A 17,393-nucleotide genomic window follows, 5' to 3' on the forward strand; every position below is an offset into this window, starting at 1 on the left:
ACTGTGCTCGCTTTTCATTCAGGTTTTAAGACTACAGAAATGGAACAACATATTCCGCTTTGTATAGCATACCCTGCCTCATGGCGTAACACACCAGGTTTGTACTGAACAGTACAAGCTACAAATTTATTTGATCCACTCACTCTAGGAAAGACCCCTGCTCTTTTCGATAAGTGAGGTGGTTTCTTTCATATCAGAAGCTATACAGAACCATAACCTCTAGTTTAGGGTCTTGCCAAATAGATAACAATTACATCATATGCTGATACTTTCTCCAGCTTATCACTCTATATTTACAGGAAACCGTGTGGAAGTTGAAAACTCCCTGCTGCAGTGCTTACACAACTGTAATGATATTCTCTGGGAACAAAAGATATGAGCATCATGGAAAGAGATTGGGCATGGTCTATATAGAGAAATTACTATTTTTGTTCTTCCACATATTCTTTGCCTTTGGAATCGACTTTTACAACACTTTGCAGCTTCTTTGTATGATTTTGAAGCGAATTTTTTTTTGGGGGGGGGGGGGGGGGGGAGGTTAACAGACAAAAATTGATGCGCATTTCAATGTCATCCATATATATAATCAAGTTGTAAGGCATTGCATTCGTCTTTTAGAAGGAACATAAAATAGGGGTTCAAGGAGGCACATAGAGCAGGTAAACAGCCTCATAATTTTTCTTGTCAGGTAAAGGTGGGGTCACACCTGCGTATATATTTAAGTCCTTATGAGGCGCACATGGGAGTATTTGGCTCCACAGGTCGTAAAAATAATAGAAATTGGACAAACGTAAACAGGTAACATGTCAGACGAGTTAGCTGGGTTGCTAACCATACATATCGGTCAGCTAACTCATCTGGCATGTTGTGTTTCGATATTTGTCCAATTTGTACTATTTTTCCCACGACCTGTGGAACCTGTAGAGACTAAGAGCGTTATACGCACCTCAAACGGACTTGAATATATACGCATGTGTGACCCCACCTTAAACAACCTCATAATTATTGGGTAACAGCTGGCTGCAATGATGCACAAAGGTGAAAACATAATCTCAACCGCTAGGAGGCGTTGTTGAACGGTCCTACCTCAGGAACACAATGGTTGCGTCCGTCTCCCACAATCCCCGTAAAGAGGTCCATGATGGCGGACTACGAGTCGATCGTGTGTGTGAAGCCGGAGGTTTTCGTCTACAGAATCCCTCCCCGACCCTCCAACAGGGGCTACAGGTGAGACAAACTAGATAAACCTTCTCCCAACATGATCCACCTTTCCTGAAGCCTTCCGTTTAGCGGTTTTGTCAGCAACGCCCCCGACTTTAGCGGTCAAAATTATATCCGGTCAAATTTTGAGGTAGGCGTATCGCGACCAAGGGGAGGGGCCGGTGACGTTTGTTACAGTTTGGCGTTATTTGCGTGTTCTTTAAACTTGGTCAACAGGTCTTCATACCATTAAGTACAGCAGGATTTCCATACTGCCTGTAAGGAAACCCCTCAGGATATTTTTGTGCTCATGATCAATCAAAAGTAAAAAACTCCATCTAAAGTTGAACTATGAAATATGCGATAAAATATTGGTCAGTATGTTACATGCAGTTACCACTGTGACTAGTGTGTTAATATATAATGTAAGGGATCTAGAGTGAGAAAAAAAGTAGAATTTATTATATATATATATATATATCACTCTGGAGATACTGTAAAGGTGTAATTATTGCAATTCTCGCTGTGGTTTTATGGTGACACTTACTGTAAATGCATTTAAGTTTGCAAGGATTTAATTTTGCAGTAGCAGGAAAAAGGACTTTCCGAAGTGGTTTAAGTTCGTGCTAGCAACATGTAGACTCTTAAGTTACTAGTTACTGCTATGGAAAAATGTTTGCGGTCGTTTAAAATTCGCAGTGAAGCGGCCACCGTGAAAACCACGAACATTAAACCACCACAAAAGTTTCTGCATTTACAGTACGCCAAATTTCCATTTTGTACAGTATGCGACTATAGAAAACTTAAAACCACTGAGTAGCGCCATTTTCTCCTTATCAAAAAATTAGATTTGCAACTTAAGCCAACACGTCACCATTGTGGCAGACTGGCAGATATACTAGTAGTTGGTTTTGCCGGATGACCTCAAGGGTCACACTTTGTGTTCCGTCTGCAGCCTTTGTTTCTTGTAGTTGTAGTCAGAAAGTGATAAAACCTGTGCCCTGTGCTCGGTTCCGCACCAAACTGCCATCTCTGGGATGTGCTCTGTGTTCAAATATTGGTGATAACCTATTTTCTGTGCCTGCGTCCTCCGATTCCGGGGTTCTGGGCAGCCAAATTGGAACCCTGAAGCAAAGGATTTTGGGAACAGTCAGGGCTCAAAAAAACACCCCCCAAAATCCCACCTGCATATGCAGGTTAGTGCAGGTGAAATTTCAGAAGTGCAGGTATTTCTGATGTCTACCTGCACCTAACCTGCACTGGTCCATGTACTGGGTTTTATACATAAATGTCCCATGATGTAGGTGCATGTGGATTGTTATTAGCTGCATTGACTGTTACCACCTATAAAGTATAAAAGAAAAAAATTGCAATGGTCCCTGAACAATTTTAATATGATCCATACTTCCTTTAAACTCAGAGTGGTACAGGTAAAATTTGTCTGGTGTAGGTGATTTTCAATGTTACCTGCACCAGTACAGGTATGCCAAAAAAAAGTATTTCGAGCACTGACAGTGAATAGCTTTGGGCATCCCTACGTGCTACATGCATGTACACAGCATAAGAAGATAAGAGGATTATGGATGAAGTGCCAAGCTGTTTCACTGATTACCAAACGTCGCCCTGCTGTTATCACAAGTGCACACATGTACATAACAGGAACTGTACATCAATGGAACAGATCAACAGCAGTCATAAAATCACTGATTAGACTGAAGAGTGAAGACTGTAGAAAAATTTAGAATATATAAATGTTAATTAAAGAATAGGTGCCGAGCTTGATAATGGATCAAGGTAGATTTGAATTTTTCTTATATCAGGATTCATCTGTAGGTTCCCATACTGTAAATATTGAAATGATCATGGTGGTTTTATATTGACAACTGTTACTCTACCTATCCACCCTTAATCATTCAGAATCTAATGGAAAATTTTTAGTATGATCAATACTTCCTAAATTCAGTGGTGCAGGTAAAATGTTTCTGGTGCAGCTGATTTTCAATGTTACCTGCACCAGTGCAGGTAGCCTGTGTTTACACAATCTTTCGCTTGCTGGGATTTGACAATTGTAGGGCCGGCCGCTAAGAGCGTGATTTGGTTAGGCTACAGTACAGGTATGCAAAAAAAAAAATCATTTCGAGCCTTGCTGTTTCCAGCCATGGAATCACAACACATTTTGTAACCCCGCTTGAGATTCTAATAATGAATAAAGAGCCCAATCAGACTTGTGATAACAGGAGTTGATGAATGTTGGATCATCAGTCACTGATTGATTTTATACTAACCTCTGGGGAGACGAAACATTCATCTAACCCCATTAGAGAGAGTCACCTTGTTTAACCTTGTTAAAGGATTTGTCTGGTCACAGAATGTGTTAGCTTGTAGGGGTGGGTAAACACAAAAACGTTTTTTTCTTGTTGGACCGGTCCAGAATAGGCACATACAGCTACATGTACTAGTACTGGAATTTGAGGTCTGTAGTTAATTTGACTTTTTGAGAAAGGAGAGGCGGTGAAATTTTGTCAACACGAGGTGTGGCCATCAATTTGAAAAGTTTTTTTTCTTTCCAAATCAGAAAAAATATGGTTGGGAAATCTAAGAAACAACAAATAACATTTGTGTGGCCTTAGATATGTTTCTGAAACCATGAAAAAATGGCTGACAGCCTGTGTTTAAATTCAAATGTTTTTTATTTCCCCCACAGAGCGGCAGACTGGAAGTTGGATGCTCCAGACTACACCGGACGGATGAAAATTGTCGCCAAGGGCAAAAACTGTGTCATCAAAATAGAGGACAAAAATTCTGGTGGGCTTTGATAATCCTTACTTAGTACTGAAATTTACTTGAAATTCATGCAAATTGTGAAAAATCATCATGGGCAATGGAAATATTTCTAAATTAATTTAGTACACATGACTAGAAATATTCCCAAACTTTAAGTTGTTGCCTTGTAGTAAGTAAGCACTCACTCACTCCGGTGAGCTCGCTCGGAATCTCCACATAACTAGTTTCCTCCACCCCTCTTTGTCATCCATTGTTGTGGGATAAGTAAGTTACGAAGCAAGCAGTTTTTAATGACAGAAACCTTAAGTTAGGGGCACTATGAGTAGGAAAAGAAATGTAGCGTTTCCTGTTTCCTGACCTTCCTTAGAAACACCTGCCAATCCTAGTCTTTTTTTTTTGGGGGGGGGGGGGGGTGGAGTTACATACTATAGTTTCCACAAAATTCCAGGTCTTGCTGACATTCTATTTTGTTCTATGCTATTCTCTCAACTTTTTGCATTGTTATATCTATTCCTAAAGAAATGAATTAAATTTTCAAGCCTTGTGATATAAAAAGGAAACACCCAAAACAAGCCCCAGGTCCTGTGATTACGAAGTCTGTGTTTTGTCAGACTCAGGGAGAGACATACTCAATATTTAATCATAGTTGACTCAGTGTCAGCTTGTCCTAAGCATGTATTGACAAAGGACTTTTGGCAGTGTGCTTTGTCAAAATAGAGTTAGCCATGCTGAGGGCTTACAGTTACAGTAAGGTGTGGCTTTAACTAGTACAGGGTTCTCCCCAGAATTTTTAGTATATATAGTGGAGGGGCTTGCAAAGAATTATGACCCAAACCAACGCGCTGCGCTTTCATGAAAATGGGTTCATTTTGCAATGACAGAGGGTGTCAAATAAGCTACAAGAGTTAATTAGTAAATATGTTATAGTGATTCCTTTGTTGTGAAGTGACAAAATGACTGTTGTTTTGATTATCGCCCATATGCATTCACAAGTTTTTGCATACAATCAAGTAGAATGCTGATTTTTCCCGATATAGCCGCATCCGCCGATATCGGCGGGGCCGATATCGGGGTGCATCTAAACACATTTTGCAAATGGTAGCGCGGGATATCCGCTCGTAGCGCGGGACAACATTCGTGACCCCTTTTGACCTCTGGTGACACATCCCGCGGATTTCAAAATGGCGGGAATGTCGCTAGCTTTACCACTCGTTATCAATCAGGTAATGTTCTTTCTGTATCTCATGCGCGTGATCTTAAACATGAGACGCCATGCAAGGGTAGGGCGCAGGAGGCGATTGAGATACAGGGAGAGACGACAGCGGCCGGCTAGAGTGAACGCAGCGTTCTTTCTCGCTGCCCTGATTGTGGCGGAGGGTGGAGAGCCTGTATACCGGGGTGTACCAAGGAATCCCGCGTCCTTTTGGGATCTCCTCCGACGACCATACACTTATAAGAAAGGCAGTTTCTGCATATATATAGCTCCATGTGCAACGGGAGCACCCAGCTTTTCCCTCCGCCATCTTGCTCTCCCGCGCTAATATGGCGCTGTTCCCGCGTTATATGCTAATGAGCCTGCGTTAACTGTAGTTATATGCTAATGAGCTTCGCGAATTCGGGGAGCATCTACACGCGCGCAGAACAAGGCATGTCAAGATATTGAAAAAATTAAATTTTGCAAAGATCTCCAGAAATTCAGCATGTACATTTGCCAAGTTTGAAGCAAGCGGAGTCTACTCTATCAGCAAAATTTGCCCCTCAAAATGCAGGGAGAAACATTTAAACAGGCCCAGATTTCAAAATTTTCCCATACCCCCTTAGAATCGTCGTGCCAAACTCGCTTGCGTGTGTTGCTGTGGAAAATTGTAACATTGTTCTGTTCTCGAACCAGACTGTCAGACTTTTTTTCTTTTGTTCAAATTGACGAATAAGGTTGTTGATACGATGTGCATTGACGTCCCCCCCCCCCCACTTTTTTGCAATAAACCTGAGTTTGCTCTGGTGGGCATGATATAAAATGAAATACAACACAGGGTATTCCGTATCGCCCTCGGTCCAGGCCCAACCCAAGAAAACTCAAGATTATCGCAAATAAGGACATCAACTGCACATTGCGTCAACAACTTGTTCAATTCGAACAGAAGAACCAGGCAAAGGAACAAGGTCCACACAAGAAAGTTTAAATCATTCCAATCAAACTATGGAGCCCTACTAGTAGGCCGTATGTACAGTAAAATACTGTACTTCTAAAATACATAATTCTATATATACAAACGGGGTGTGTTATACCATGAGGTGGTTTACAAACCAACAAACATTTGATGTTTCTTCCTCTCATCCGTTTTCCAGGTGAGTTGTTTGCCCAGGCCCCTGTGGATGCGTATCCGGGCGTGGCCGTGGAGTCGGTAACAGACTCCAGTAGGTATTTCGTCATCAGAGTCCAGGATGATTCAGGTAGGTGGTGACATTGTCTGTTTGAAAGTAACATACTACGGTACCTTCCAATCAGGCTTTTAGCCAGGCATGCGTCATGGCATCATTTGCTCTTTTCCTAGACGATAATGTTTTGTTATTGGTTTACAACCACAGTGACTGTACTAGCTTATTGGCATGGAATTCAGTCACACAGCTGACGAGCTTTCGTCAAATTTGTTGATTCCCCGGAGGTTGGCAAATTGAAAAATCGCCCGAGACTTGAGCATATTTTTCACCTGGAAGTCTACTACCGGTAGTACCCCATCAAAGTGTCTGGACCAGGCTTGGATACCTGTGAACATTGACCGATCACTAAAAATTGTTCGATTATGGAGAGAACGCAGGGTGTGTGTCTGCCAAAAATGTCATTCAGATCTTGCAGACATGTTGGCTGTTGGATTCATATTTCTTGCTGTGTGACAAACCTTAGGGCATTATAGCTAGAGAGTTTGTTTTCCATTTACTAAGGACCTCAGGGTAATGGTGTTTTCATCTTTTGTTACCTTGCAGGCCGCAGTGCGTTTATCGGGATGGGATTTGGGGACAGAGGAGACTCGTTCGACTTTAATGTTGCTCTACAGGATCACTTCAAGTAAGTTCTTAGAACGTAGATTTCATGATTAAAGTACTCACACTTCTTTAACTGTCTTATAAGAACAAAAGGTCACATTGCAAAGTCAATGCCAAAGTTGGTATGTATCTTTTAGTCTATTGAGGTTTATCAAAAACAGTTCAGTCAGCAGACATTGGCTGCAATGTGTGTAGAGCCAGGATTGTGTAATGTTATAATTGATGAAGTCCTTTACAGCTATTCAGGTTATGGTATATGTATTACATGCATGAACTGAACTGAACTGCAATAAACAGTAACAGTTGTTGTAATCTAAATGCATCTACATGTAATGTAAGGTTACCAGTTTACGTGCAGGACCAGTTTACGGTCACTTATTGGTGGATGCAGACTTCGAGGTCAATTGTAAAAAAGAAAATTCTCTTGAGTAGGAAAGAAGTACGTTTATATCATCTATGTGTCTTGCCTTATTTATCCTATAACTTTGCATCCAGCTAATCACATCTGAAAAGTCCGACAACAATTTACATTTACGCTTGAGTGCGCACAACACTATTACAGATGACCCGGTTCTGATCGTAATTCTAGACGGCTATTTTCGTCCCCTCTTTAAAATCCAACAAACTCTTTATGAATTGAAACATCACCTCAAACCAAACCTGGAGTTCTTATCTCAAGAATGCATGGTGATTTTATGTGTGTTGTCCAAGGAAACTCTTATAAACTGCATAAAAACAAGTGACTGTCCTCGCCGAGCGGGTAGTTTTCGAACGCCATGTTGCATCACGTGACTTACCTGTTAAAGCTTGGTGCACTGGAGAGCGAGAAATTGTCGCAAGGGGCGCTGTTGGGGCTAATTTATGTGGGGAGTGCACAGCGTGAGCAAGCCACATGTATACTGAACGCATTTCAAGGCCAGTTCCTATCTATACAGGTGATAACAACATCCAAATGCGTTGCCATTATTATGAGTAGCATTGTGCAAGTTGTCGAACAGCATGGCGCTCTGAGTGGCGTTCTGTTGGGGCAAAGATGAATTACCGATAACGTTTAGCGGCGATGCAAAGTGGCGGCATGGCCATATGTAAACAATTTATCCATTGTGTTATCTCAGTGAACTACGTGGGGGACTTTTAAGGGAAATGATCAGATATATGTCCTTTAGAAAAATAACCTCATGGAGAAACACCCAACTGACTGTAAATTGGTCACCCTGGAAGAATTCTTGGCTGCAGACTTGTTTATTAAAGACGCTCGTACGGCGAGAAATCCTTAGAAGAAATATGATGCCACACACAGCTTGACGCAGACCGACTTTGATGTCTTCCAATTAAGGACAGCTTTTCACTTCCTGACCTGCGCGCTTTCCATAAAACGGCATTATTAACAAATCGACCGTAAACTGGTAACCTTACGTTAGTATACTGGCTGTTGTTTAAGCCTAATTAGTTGATAGGCTTAGTTTCACAGTCTGCTTGTCTGTGTACATATGTATGCTTGTCTGAATATTTCCAATTGGAACATGCAGTTACATTGTAAGCCTTTTTTTATGAGAATGAAACCTAGTATGTAAAGTGTACTGCAATGTATATCATTGTGCAAACAGGCTTTTTGTATGATGTAGTTCCACTATAACATATAATATTGTGGTGCACTGCCTATCAAACAATCCCAAACATGATGTTCTCCAACAACTTTAACAGTTGCGACTCCAACATGGCCTCCAGGGGACATGGAATTATTAATCATCATAATGTCATAAACAAAGCACCTTTATAAGCTTTTTCATGGTTTCAACTCCTTGTGTGCAGTGTGATGCATTGTGGTTAACATGTCAAAGTTGAAGGCCCCTGAGACATAAATAAACATATTAGGTATTATGTAGACATGTATCAAGCATGGTCTAGACAACACCCCACCTAACTCCTTCTGCTTTTCCCCCTACCCGTTCACCTTTTCCCCCGGACTTCCTCTTAACCCCCGCCGTACTTCATCTGTGCCCCCGTCATTCCTCTTTACCCCCGGTGTAATTCTGCTTTTCCCCCACCCTTTTCCTTTTCCCCCAATGGCCGCCGTCAACCCGAATTGCACGTAGTCGACACGAAAATCGCTCAGAAAGGAACAATAACGGCTGCGCCACGGAACATGAAATAGCCTATTCTCAATGACATGTTCTGGGCCACCATTCTGCCAAGTGGCGTTTCACAACTCCTTCCCAGTTTGAACTGAAAAGGCACATGCCGTCAGCAGTGGGTAGTTTGTGGCACTCCACCGCATAGCTCGGTGGCGGACCGCTTGAAGCCGGGGTTTTGTGGCGTTCCAGAAAACCATTAGACTTTGCTACAAGTTAAGAATCTGGGGGAAAAGCAGGAGTTAGGTGGGGGTGGACAAGAACTGTTCACAACCAACTGTTAACAACATTATGACCTTCAACTATGGACCTTAATATTTTAATACTGCAGTGAATTTTTCTGGGGTAAATCTTTGACCATTTGTAAACCAGTTTTGGTCATGACTTTTGGTAACCTGTTGCTGTGCCATCTCCAGGTGGGTTCGGAAAAGTGAACAGATAGAAAAGGAAGGCACGACAGACACCGGCCCCAAGCTGGACCTGGGCTTTAAGGAGGGACAAACCATCACAATCAACATAGGGGTGAGGATGGAGAATGTCAGATTTTATCCTTTCTGCCCTCTCTGTATAAAATAAACTTGGACAACTAGTAAGCAATAATAGAGCATTAAGAGTGGAAATATTCTGGATAAGGCAATCTGTATGAAATTGATATCTACTGCACTTGGTGTCAATATCATTCATTACATTCGCCAAGAAGGTTATATTTTCGGTTAAGGACTCATGTTGTGTCCCAATATGTAGGTCAACAGCATATATGTAGAGTAGAAATAAAGGTCAAGTTCCATAATGGGAAAATCAAGGTCAAGTTCGATAATGGGCCTCCTAGCGGCGAGTTACGGTATTGCAGTCGAGGTTCAAAGTAGGGGGTAATGTGTTTCTCATGTGCCACTTTGATGATTTTTGGGTAGTGGATTCGTCTTTGGGTAGGGAGTAAGTTGTATATAAGTTTGGGCCCCTTCGCAGTCTTTTTTAAACTACAGGGGCCTATTTTGTTTTAGACTATGAAAGGGAATAACTCAAGAAAGGGGGGACGGATTGTCATGATAGTTGATTTGCTTGTTATTTCATACTTTAAGCTGTTAATGATTTCCTCACTTTCCATTCTGCAGAAAAAGAAAAGTGGTTCCAAAGCAAAGCCCAGTGCAGGAGCAGGAGGGTTCCTCCCCCCACCCCCCGGGGGTAAAATCCCCACCCTGACCCCACCCCCTGGGGGAGCTGCAGCCCCACCCCAGCAGCCACAGACAGCCACAGGTAAAGCTTTGATCTTTTTATTCAACATTGTCCTGTGGTGGCAGCTTTTGCTTGTGCTGTCTGTACCATTACATGTAGAAACTGATAAATGATGCAAATTTTTAAAGTAATAATTAAAAGTATTACAAAATCATAACTGTGTATAATTCTCCAGTATAAATGTTGACAATATCCATACATGAACACATTGCAGTTATTATTGTATCAAGGCAAGAGTATGTAAACAAGGCAATTCAAATTCTCTACAACTGTAACAAATGGGAGCGGGGAGATTTACTTCCATACGTTTCGAGTAACATCCATCACTTTGAAGGAACTTTCTTTTGGAAACACTGAAGAGTGTTGGGTGTCACACAAAATGTCCAGAAGTAAATCTCCCATTTTTATCCAGTTGTACATTTGTAGAGATTGAATTTCCTAGTAAATTACTGTAACACAATGCTTTGTTCACAATGCTTTGTTGCGTTGGTGCAAATCCTTCTGTCGGGAGTTGGTGATTCACTTCAAATCAGACACCCGGATGGAGGCCTGGCAAACCTCTGTCTTGTATCAGCCACATGCTGATCTACATCATTCACCCGGACGGGTGTGTCACCCCGTAAGGGGCGGTATAACCCGTCGTGTGCGAACATGTGGGAACATGTACAGGGTTAGCCCTTGACAATAGCCTACGGCTAGTTGGGCAGCCCTGGCTGTTTGTAAACAGCTGAACAAATAAATAAATGCTTTGTTGCAGTAAGGGTGGTTTTAGGGTGACAGCTGGTGTGTTCTTTCTTTACTGCAGGTGGCTTAGGTGGTCTCAGCGGTCTCTCAGCCCCTCCCCCTAACCCCCCCGCCCCCAACCAACCAGCGCAATCCAACGTCAATTCACTCTTAGATCTGGATCCCTTTGCGTCATCATCGGCAAGTAACACGTCGTCAACCGGGGGTGACTGGGGAGACTTCGCAGGAGCTGGGTAAGTCGAATCTCCAAGCAGATCCTACAATGGCATAAGTACCAAACTGACCAAGGAGTGTAGTCAGCCAAGAGGTGTCCATTGGCCATGTAGCAAAACACACTCCTAAGCAGGCTTCACTCCTCTGCCAGCTTTTGATACTAATTCATGCTACTGTAGGATCTACTTGGAGATTAGGTAAGTCATGAGGATTTGGAAGTAACACATTTTATGTTATAAGTTCAACCAATGGAAGCACAGCAATAAGGGGCTTGACCAATGAGAGAGTGAGTGTATGTCTTTAACTGGGAACGGGTTAACTTGTCTTAAAGTTTGCAAAATACTGTCTGGAAAACTGACTCACATTTTTATATATATACCAAATTGATTTTTTGGAAAATAAGAAATTATCCAAAAAGTAGATCCACTTCTAACATCCAAGTTTGAAGATGTCTCACTAGTAAGTCCTTTAAGATTTACCTCAAGAGTAGGAAATTTTACCTTAGTTGATTTGATAATTGTGTTTTCTTTAATTCTTATCCTATTTTGAGCAAGCACTTGCTGTTTTATTGTTCTTCAATCGTTTCATATTTTGCTGTCATCAACTTTGCTACAAACACTTTGCAATGCAGGGAAACCAATTTGACATTTAATAGAATAAGGAAAGATGATGATGAAATAAAACTTGAGCCAAGATGTCTTTTAAAATGTACATAATTTTGATTAATACATTCTTTCTCCTCTAGGTCTGGGAACAACAACCAGTCTGGCTCAAGCTGGGTGCAGTTCTGATGGTAACAGCTAGGGGGCACTTCATGATAACCAACTTGAATGGCAACTTCATTCACTCCATATGCATGTAGACTATTCTCCACAAGAACTATGTGCACTGTTATATAGGCCTTTGAAATATGCTGACAGTCTGAAATTTGTGCCATTTTATTTTTATTTTGAAAACAGTTTAGAGACTGTGAATACTTGCGTACTTCAAAAAAAGAAATTTGAATATGTCACACTGCATTCATCTTCATGATAAGAGTAAATTTTGACAATATTCGCAGATTTCAACTTCATTGAGCATCAAATATTGTATGATCAAATGTTGTCGTTTACGCAATAATCTGTAACCAAAAGACAATAATGATATGAACCAAGGAAGTTGATTGTTTTGGCCTCACTTCACTACCAATGTTGTGTAAGGCTTCAAATCTTTTAGCTTGCAATTGCAGGGGTGCATAAGCATTGTGCAAATTTTCCCCAAACACATAAATCACTATATGAATTCATATAAATTTTGTGAAAAATGCACAAATCACTATGCAAAACAATTGATCCTTATATGAATTAATAATGCATGAATTTTTTGTGATATACAGAAATCTTACGCAAACCGCTGCCTGCATGGGTCACGTGACAAATGAAATGAATATTCAAGATGGCAGCCACGATCTTCGCCACAGGAAAATACAATGTGAGATAGAGCAAAATGATCATGAGTAGCTCACAGGCTATTAATAGATATATATTTGTGATGGTATATCATTAATGCGAAGCCTTTGAGTTTGAAATAAAGATATCAGGGGGAGAAACACTCAGAAAACTGAGACCTTCTCCCAAGGAGTGTTTGCCTGCAGGTTTGCGGAAAGTTTGTGCGTATCTCATTCATGCCTTTCACATAAGGATTGTACGTTTTAGCATAGTGATTTGTGCATTTTTCATAGATTTTGCATAGTGATTCGTGCACTTTCATAAAATTTGTATGAATGTCATAAGATTTGTGCAAATGCTTAGACACCTATTAATTGGCTCTGCAGAAAATAATAAGAGTTTGGTTTATCATGGATCGACATTGTACATATGATGGGAAAAGCTGTAATCTCACGATTTGGAAGGAAATATGTCTCAATATATATGATGTAGCAGAAACTCTGATGCATGATTGTACATACTATCAACAGAAAGGAATGTAAGAAGCTGAGACATGTACAATGCAGTAGCCTGGGTACCATCTGGGTAGTAGTTCGCTTCGATGTTTAATATATGCTACATCATTTATATACAGTTACCCCTCTGCTTTTCCTTTGAGAATCTCTAACGCCAGGAATATTTAATTACAGGGTATCATCCAAATTTAGGACGAAGGCACTGATTGGTCCCTACCATCTTATCCTGCTTGCGGGAGGGTCTGTTTGGACGAGAATCAAATATCCCAGACGTTTGAGAAAAATTTTGTTGTAAACTGATCACAGTATTCGAACAGGTGTTGGAAGTCCTGTTCGAACAAGCACTCAGAACCTATTTCTTAATTTGCTCATCAACTGACATCACTACCAAAAGGTTTGAATGTTCACTTCCCCAGATGGGTAGCAGAAGCAAACATAGTAGCGAACTACTATGGATGGTACCCAGGCTGGATATGGAGTACATGTACAATGTGTTAGGCTGTATTGTACTTGACTTTGGGTGCTGAGCAGTCTCAGCTTGGTTGTAGCCTGTTGTGGAAAGGGTGTGTAATTAAACATGAGACACCAAAGTTGTAAACTAGGATGGTGAACTGGGATACTGTATTCTTCTTTTACACACACGTCAAGCTACATTATGTATGTCTCTCATTGGTTAACGTTTCAGATCTATTAGACACCTTCCTCAGAACCGGAGTTCTGCTTCTAGCTGCTATATGTAGCCGATGTAGGTGGCACTTTTGCAGCGTTAAAACACTCCCAAATGTGGCTATGTTTGTAAGTTTGATATTTTGTAGCTAAGCCATAAGGAAGATGTCCGATAGAGATCCAAACGTATCAGGTCAGAGACTACTGATTGTGTAACAAAAAGTCCAAATATCCTAGTAATCAACCAACCTGGTGCGATTATTTTTGGTGAATTATATAATATATAATTAGCTATCAGTAGAAAGAAAGATACTAAAAAATCATAATCTAAATGGTTGTTAATAAGATGGTTGAAGATGTAGATAAGTCGGTGCAGGAAGGACTGTAGGCAATGGCAAGATGATGGTTAACGATGTACTTACCTATTTAGAAAATTGCAAAGAGAACAAAATTGTGTGTCAAAAGACCCAATCTGTGTTATATACATGTCTGTGTTGGGTGTTACTAGCTTAACATGATTGTATATAGGAGTTTAGAAATGTCTACATGAAGAATTGAAGGGTACGGCAGCCTAAAGAATCGTATTCTAGATGATGAATGATTCGTTTGGTGTTAAAATGTTTCAGAATAAACAAATGTGGAAGAAAATCATGATAACTCAATGGAAAAGAACTGTGTACTACATGTAGTTACACATACAAGCCATTCCTTTCATTTGGTATTGAAATAGTAGAAAATCAAACTAATAGAGTTAGTTGAAGGTGTTTTGTGTAAGCTTTGGACTTGGTGCAGTTTTTGTAGTTGGAAACTAGAAGACTTAGTGTTAAACGTTCAACTGTAAATTTAGTTATTTTCGTGGTGATTTTTCTTGTTCTTTACATTTTTACAAAGGGAAAAGTAGGTTTTCATTGCTACAGTAACAGTGTCTTTGAAAGAATGATTTTTCAGCACAGAAACAGTAGTAACCGTTACTGTACAATTCATTATTTTATAGATTCAAAACAGATACTAAAATACCCTCTATGAGTTAACAATGAAGGGGTCACTGCAAAAACTGAGCATATGAAATCACAGCGAAAATTTCAGGATTCACAATATAGCTATAGGCACATGCAATGTACTGTAGTCTCTACCAGACTTTGATTCGTCTATGAACTGTACCCATGTAAGAAGGCCTAGGCCTGGTGGTGGCTAATAACGCATAGGTGGTGACTGGTAGCAAGAAATGATATCTCTGTGGTATCTGTTTCTTCTTTTTATAACAAACTACTTAAGTCCAAAGCTGTACATAGTGTCATGGTCACACCAAGTCGTTTCATGGTTATCATACTATCCAGTATTCATATTCCAAAATTTAGCATTTATTGATTCAGAAATGATAATGACCATACTGTAGCAGAAAGCAGATCGCTTTAGTCTAGCACTTAATTAGGCTTGAAGCCAAACTGTTGTGTAGAAAATGGACAAGACATCACTGTGTTTGTAAGGCTGTAACATCGATTGATGACATCGGTTGGGGAGGCAAAAGGTAGAGGAAGGGGAGAGATACAATTTGTATACTTCACCTTCTAATACCATGCACTCTCCAAGCAGAGGTTAGGCTCCGGCTGTTTTTTTTAGTTGTTTTTATCGGGCTTTCTATTTTTTTTTAATATCTTGCTGTGTCAAACCTAAATGGCGTACTTCAAGAAAAATGACAAAATAGAAAGCCCGATAAAAACAACTAAAAAAACCTTTAAAAAACAGCCGGGGCCTAACCTCTGCTTGGAGAGTAAATACACAGTCGATAACAACCCACTGCCCCTAAGACCTAAAAAAAAGCTATGTATCTTTTTACTTTTAATCTGGTGTCTGAATTATGCACTGTCAGTGTGTGTGTTAGATGAGGGTCTGCATGGGGAGTTCCGACAACGATTTACGCTGAATTTAAAAGAACCCCCTACGTATTACGCTAAATCAAGGAAGGCAATTACGCTAAATTTGGTCGCCTCGCTACGAATTACGTAGATAAGATGGTTTTCCCTACGAATTACGGGAAATAAAATTGGCTGCCTACGCCTTACGTAAAAGAGCATGCAGACCCTCTTAGATTACTGGCCTTGTTAGGTTTTTACTTGCTTCAGCTGTTTCTCTTTGGATTTGGTGGTTTGAGGCACTAAAAAGCTTGAATGTATTTGTAAGTTATGCTATCAGTGTCCTGTGGTCTAGTTTCTAAGATGTACTTCTGAAGGAAGAAAAATCACGGTACAAAAAATTGATATTTAAGCACGCTTAAACCTAATGTAAATGATACTCTTATGCACTCTTGTGCATTTACATGCATATAAGTGTCCTTTACGTTAGGTTTAAGCACTGCTTGAATATCAGTTTTCGTGCTGTGAACGATGGCGACTAGATTGAATAGAAAGTTACCTGTCTATAGAAATGGGTTGTGTCGGGGACTCTGCTAGACTATAATGGTATACAGGTGACTTTATGATGTACATATATAGCAGGAATGAAGAAATCCCCTGGGATTGGAATAAACTCTTTGCTTTGCAAAGGCTGTAGAGACCAGTGTTGTGTCGATGTCCTTGGTACTGAAATGGTAATCCCTATTATATACCGGTTGGACACTGCCCTTTAGACACTGATAGATCTGCTTGGAAATTGGCACTTACATACAGTTGTGTTGAAGGAAATGACCATATTACAATCATGTTAGACATCCACGCAATAAGATACGCCAAATAGCAAATACTCAAGCAACTGGATACGATTTTGGAAATGATCAGATGTTACAGATAACAATCATATCTAATACCTTTTTTTCAGTGACATGGATGTTGTTAAAAGCGTTTGAAAATCTTCCAGTGGTTTGAGTAATTGCTATTTGGTGGAAGGGTTCTCATTACAGAGTCAATTGATTTCGAAACACAGATTCACACTAATAATATTAGTATCTACAAAGTTTTATTCTTCATCTTGAACAATAGCTGGAAAGTTTTTGTACAGCAGGCAACAATCACCACAGAGGAAGGCACGCTAAGTACAGCTCATACAGGGGAACTCACAGCTCCAAAACTACATACTTATATAAATGTACATGTAAGCAAGGAGCTTTGATAAAAGCTCCTTGATGTAAGGCAACAATCTTGTTATCAGATAGTCCCAAGAAAGCAATATGTGCTTTCTGGGTCCTTTCTACCAAATTGGAAATGTGCACTAAATATGGTTTTTTTTCCATAATATATTTGACTCAGAATAACATGGTAAATGTCACGTATCATAGTTTACATATTAACAAAAGTATAATTATTATTATACTGCTCAGTGTACCACGCTTGTACTGTAGACTGTTGTACAACAAAATAGCACAGACTGTCAAGTACATAAACTGGAGACTGTAAACATAGATGTACTGTTAGGAGTCAGATGTACAGTACTGCAATAAA

The 17,393-nt window shown here is 40.2% G+C and overlaps 1 protein-coding gene across 2 annotated transcripts; it reads left to right on the forward strand.

Moving 5' to 3' along the window:
- Positions 1 to 1,047: 1,047 nt before the first annotated feature.
- Positions 1,048 to 12,904, forward strand: LOC118430293 (adaptin ear-binding coat-associated protein 1-like). 2 transcript variants are annotated; one of them, XM_035841023.1, is made up of 8 exons: positions 1,048 to 1,227; positions 3,905 to 4,005; positions 6,334 to 6,438; positions 6,970 to 7,051; positions 9,578 to 9,683; positions 10,274 to 10,415; positions 11,200 to 11,371; positions 12,097 to 12,904. In XM_035841023.1, the coding sequence occupies exons 1-8, from the start codon at positions 1,139 to 1,141 to the stop codon at positions 12,140 to 12,142; spliced, it is 843 nt and encodes a 280-aa protein (XP_035696916.1). In that variant the 5' UTR covers positions 1,048 to 1,138; the 3' UTR covers positions 12,143 to 12,904. The 2 variants fall into 2 exon arrangements, with proteins under 2 accessions (XP_035696916.1, XP_035696917.1); XM_035841024.1 differs by having other exon boundaries at positions 11,293 to 11,371.
- Positions 12,905 to 17,393: the final 4,489 nt, after the last annotated feature.

The sequence above is a fragment of the Branchiostoma floridae genome, chromosome 14, assembly GCF_000003815.2.
Source record: "Branchiostoma floridae strain S238N-H82 chromosome 14, Bfl_VNyyK, whole genome shotgun sequence".
Classification (NCBI taxonomy): Eukaryota; Metazoa; Chordata; class Leptocardii; order Amphioxiformes; family Branchiostomatidae; genus Branchiostoma; species Branchiostoma floridae.

What these genes read in the sequence shown, in the direction of transcription:
- LOC118430293 (XM_035841023.1), top strand. Translation starts at nt 1,139, where the DNA reads ATGATGGCGGACTACGAGTCGATCGTGTGTGTGAAGCCGGAGGTTTTC. An exon ending in GCTCTACAGGATCACTTCAA is followed by an intron (nt 7,052 to 9,577) that starts GTAAGTTCTTAG and finishes TGCCATCTCCAG; the next exon opens with GTGGGTTCGGAAAAGTGAAC. An exon ending in GCAGCCACAGACAGCCACAG is followed by an intron (nt 10,416 to 11,199) that starts GTAAAGCTTTGA and finishes TCTTTACTGCAG; the next exon opens with GTGGCTTAGGTGGTCTCAGC.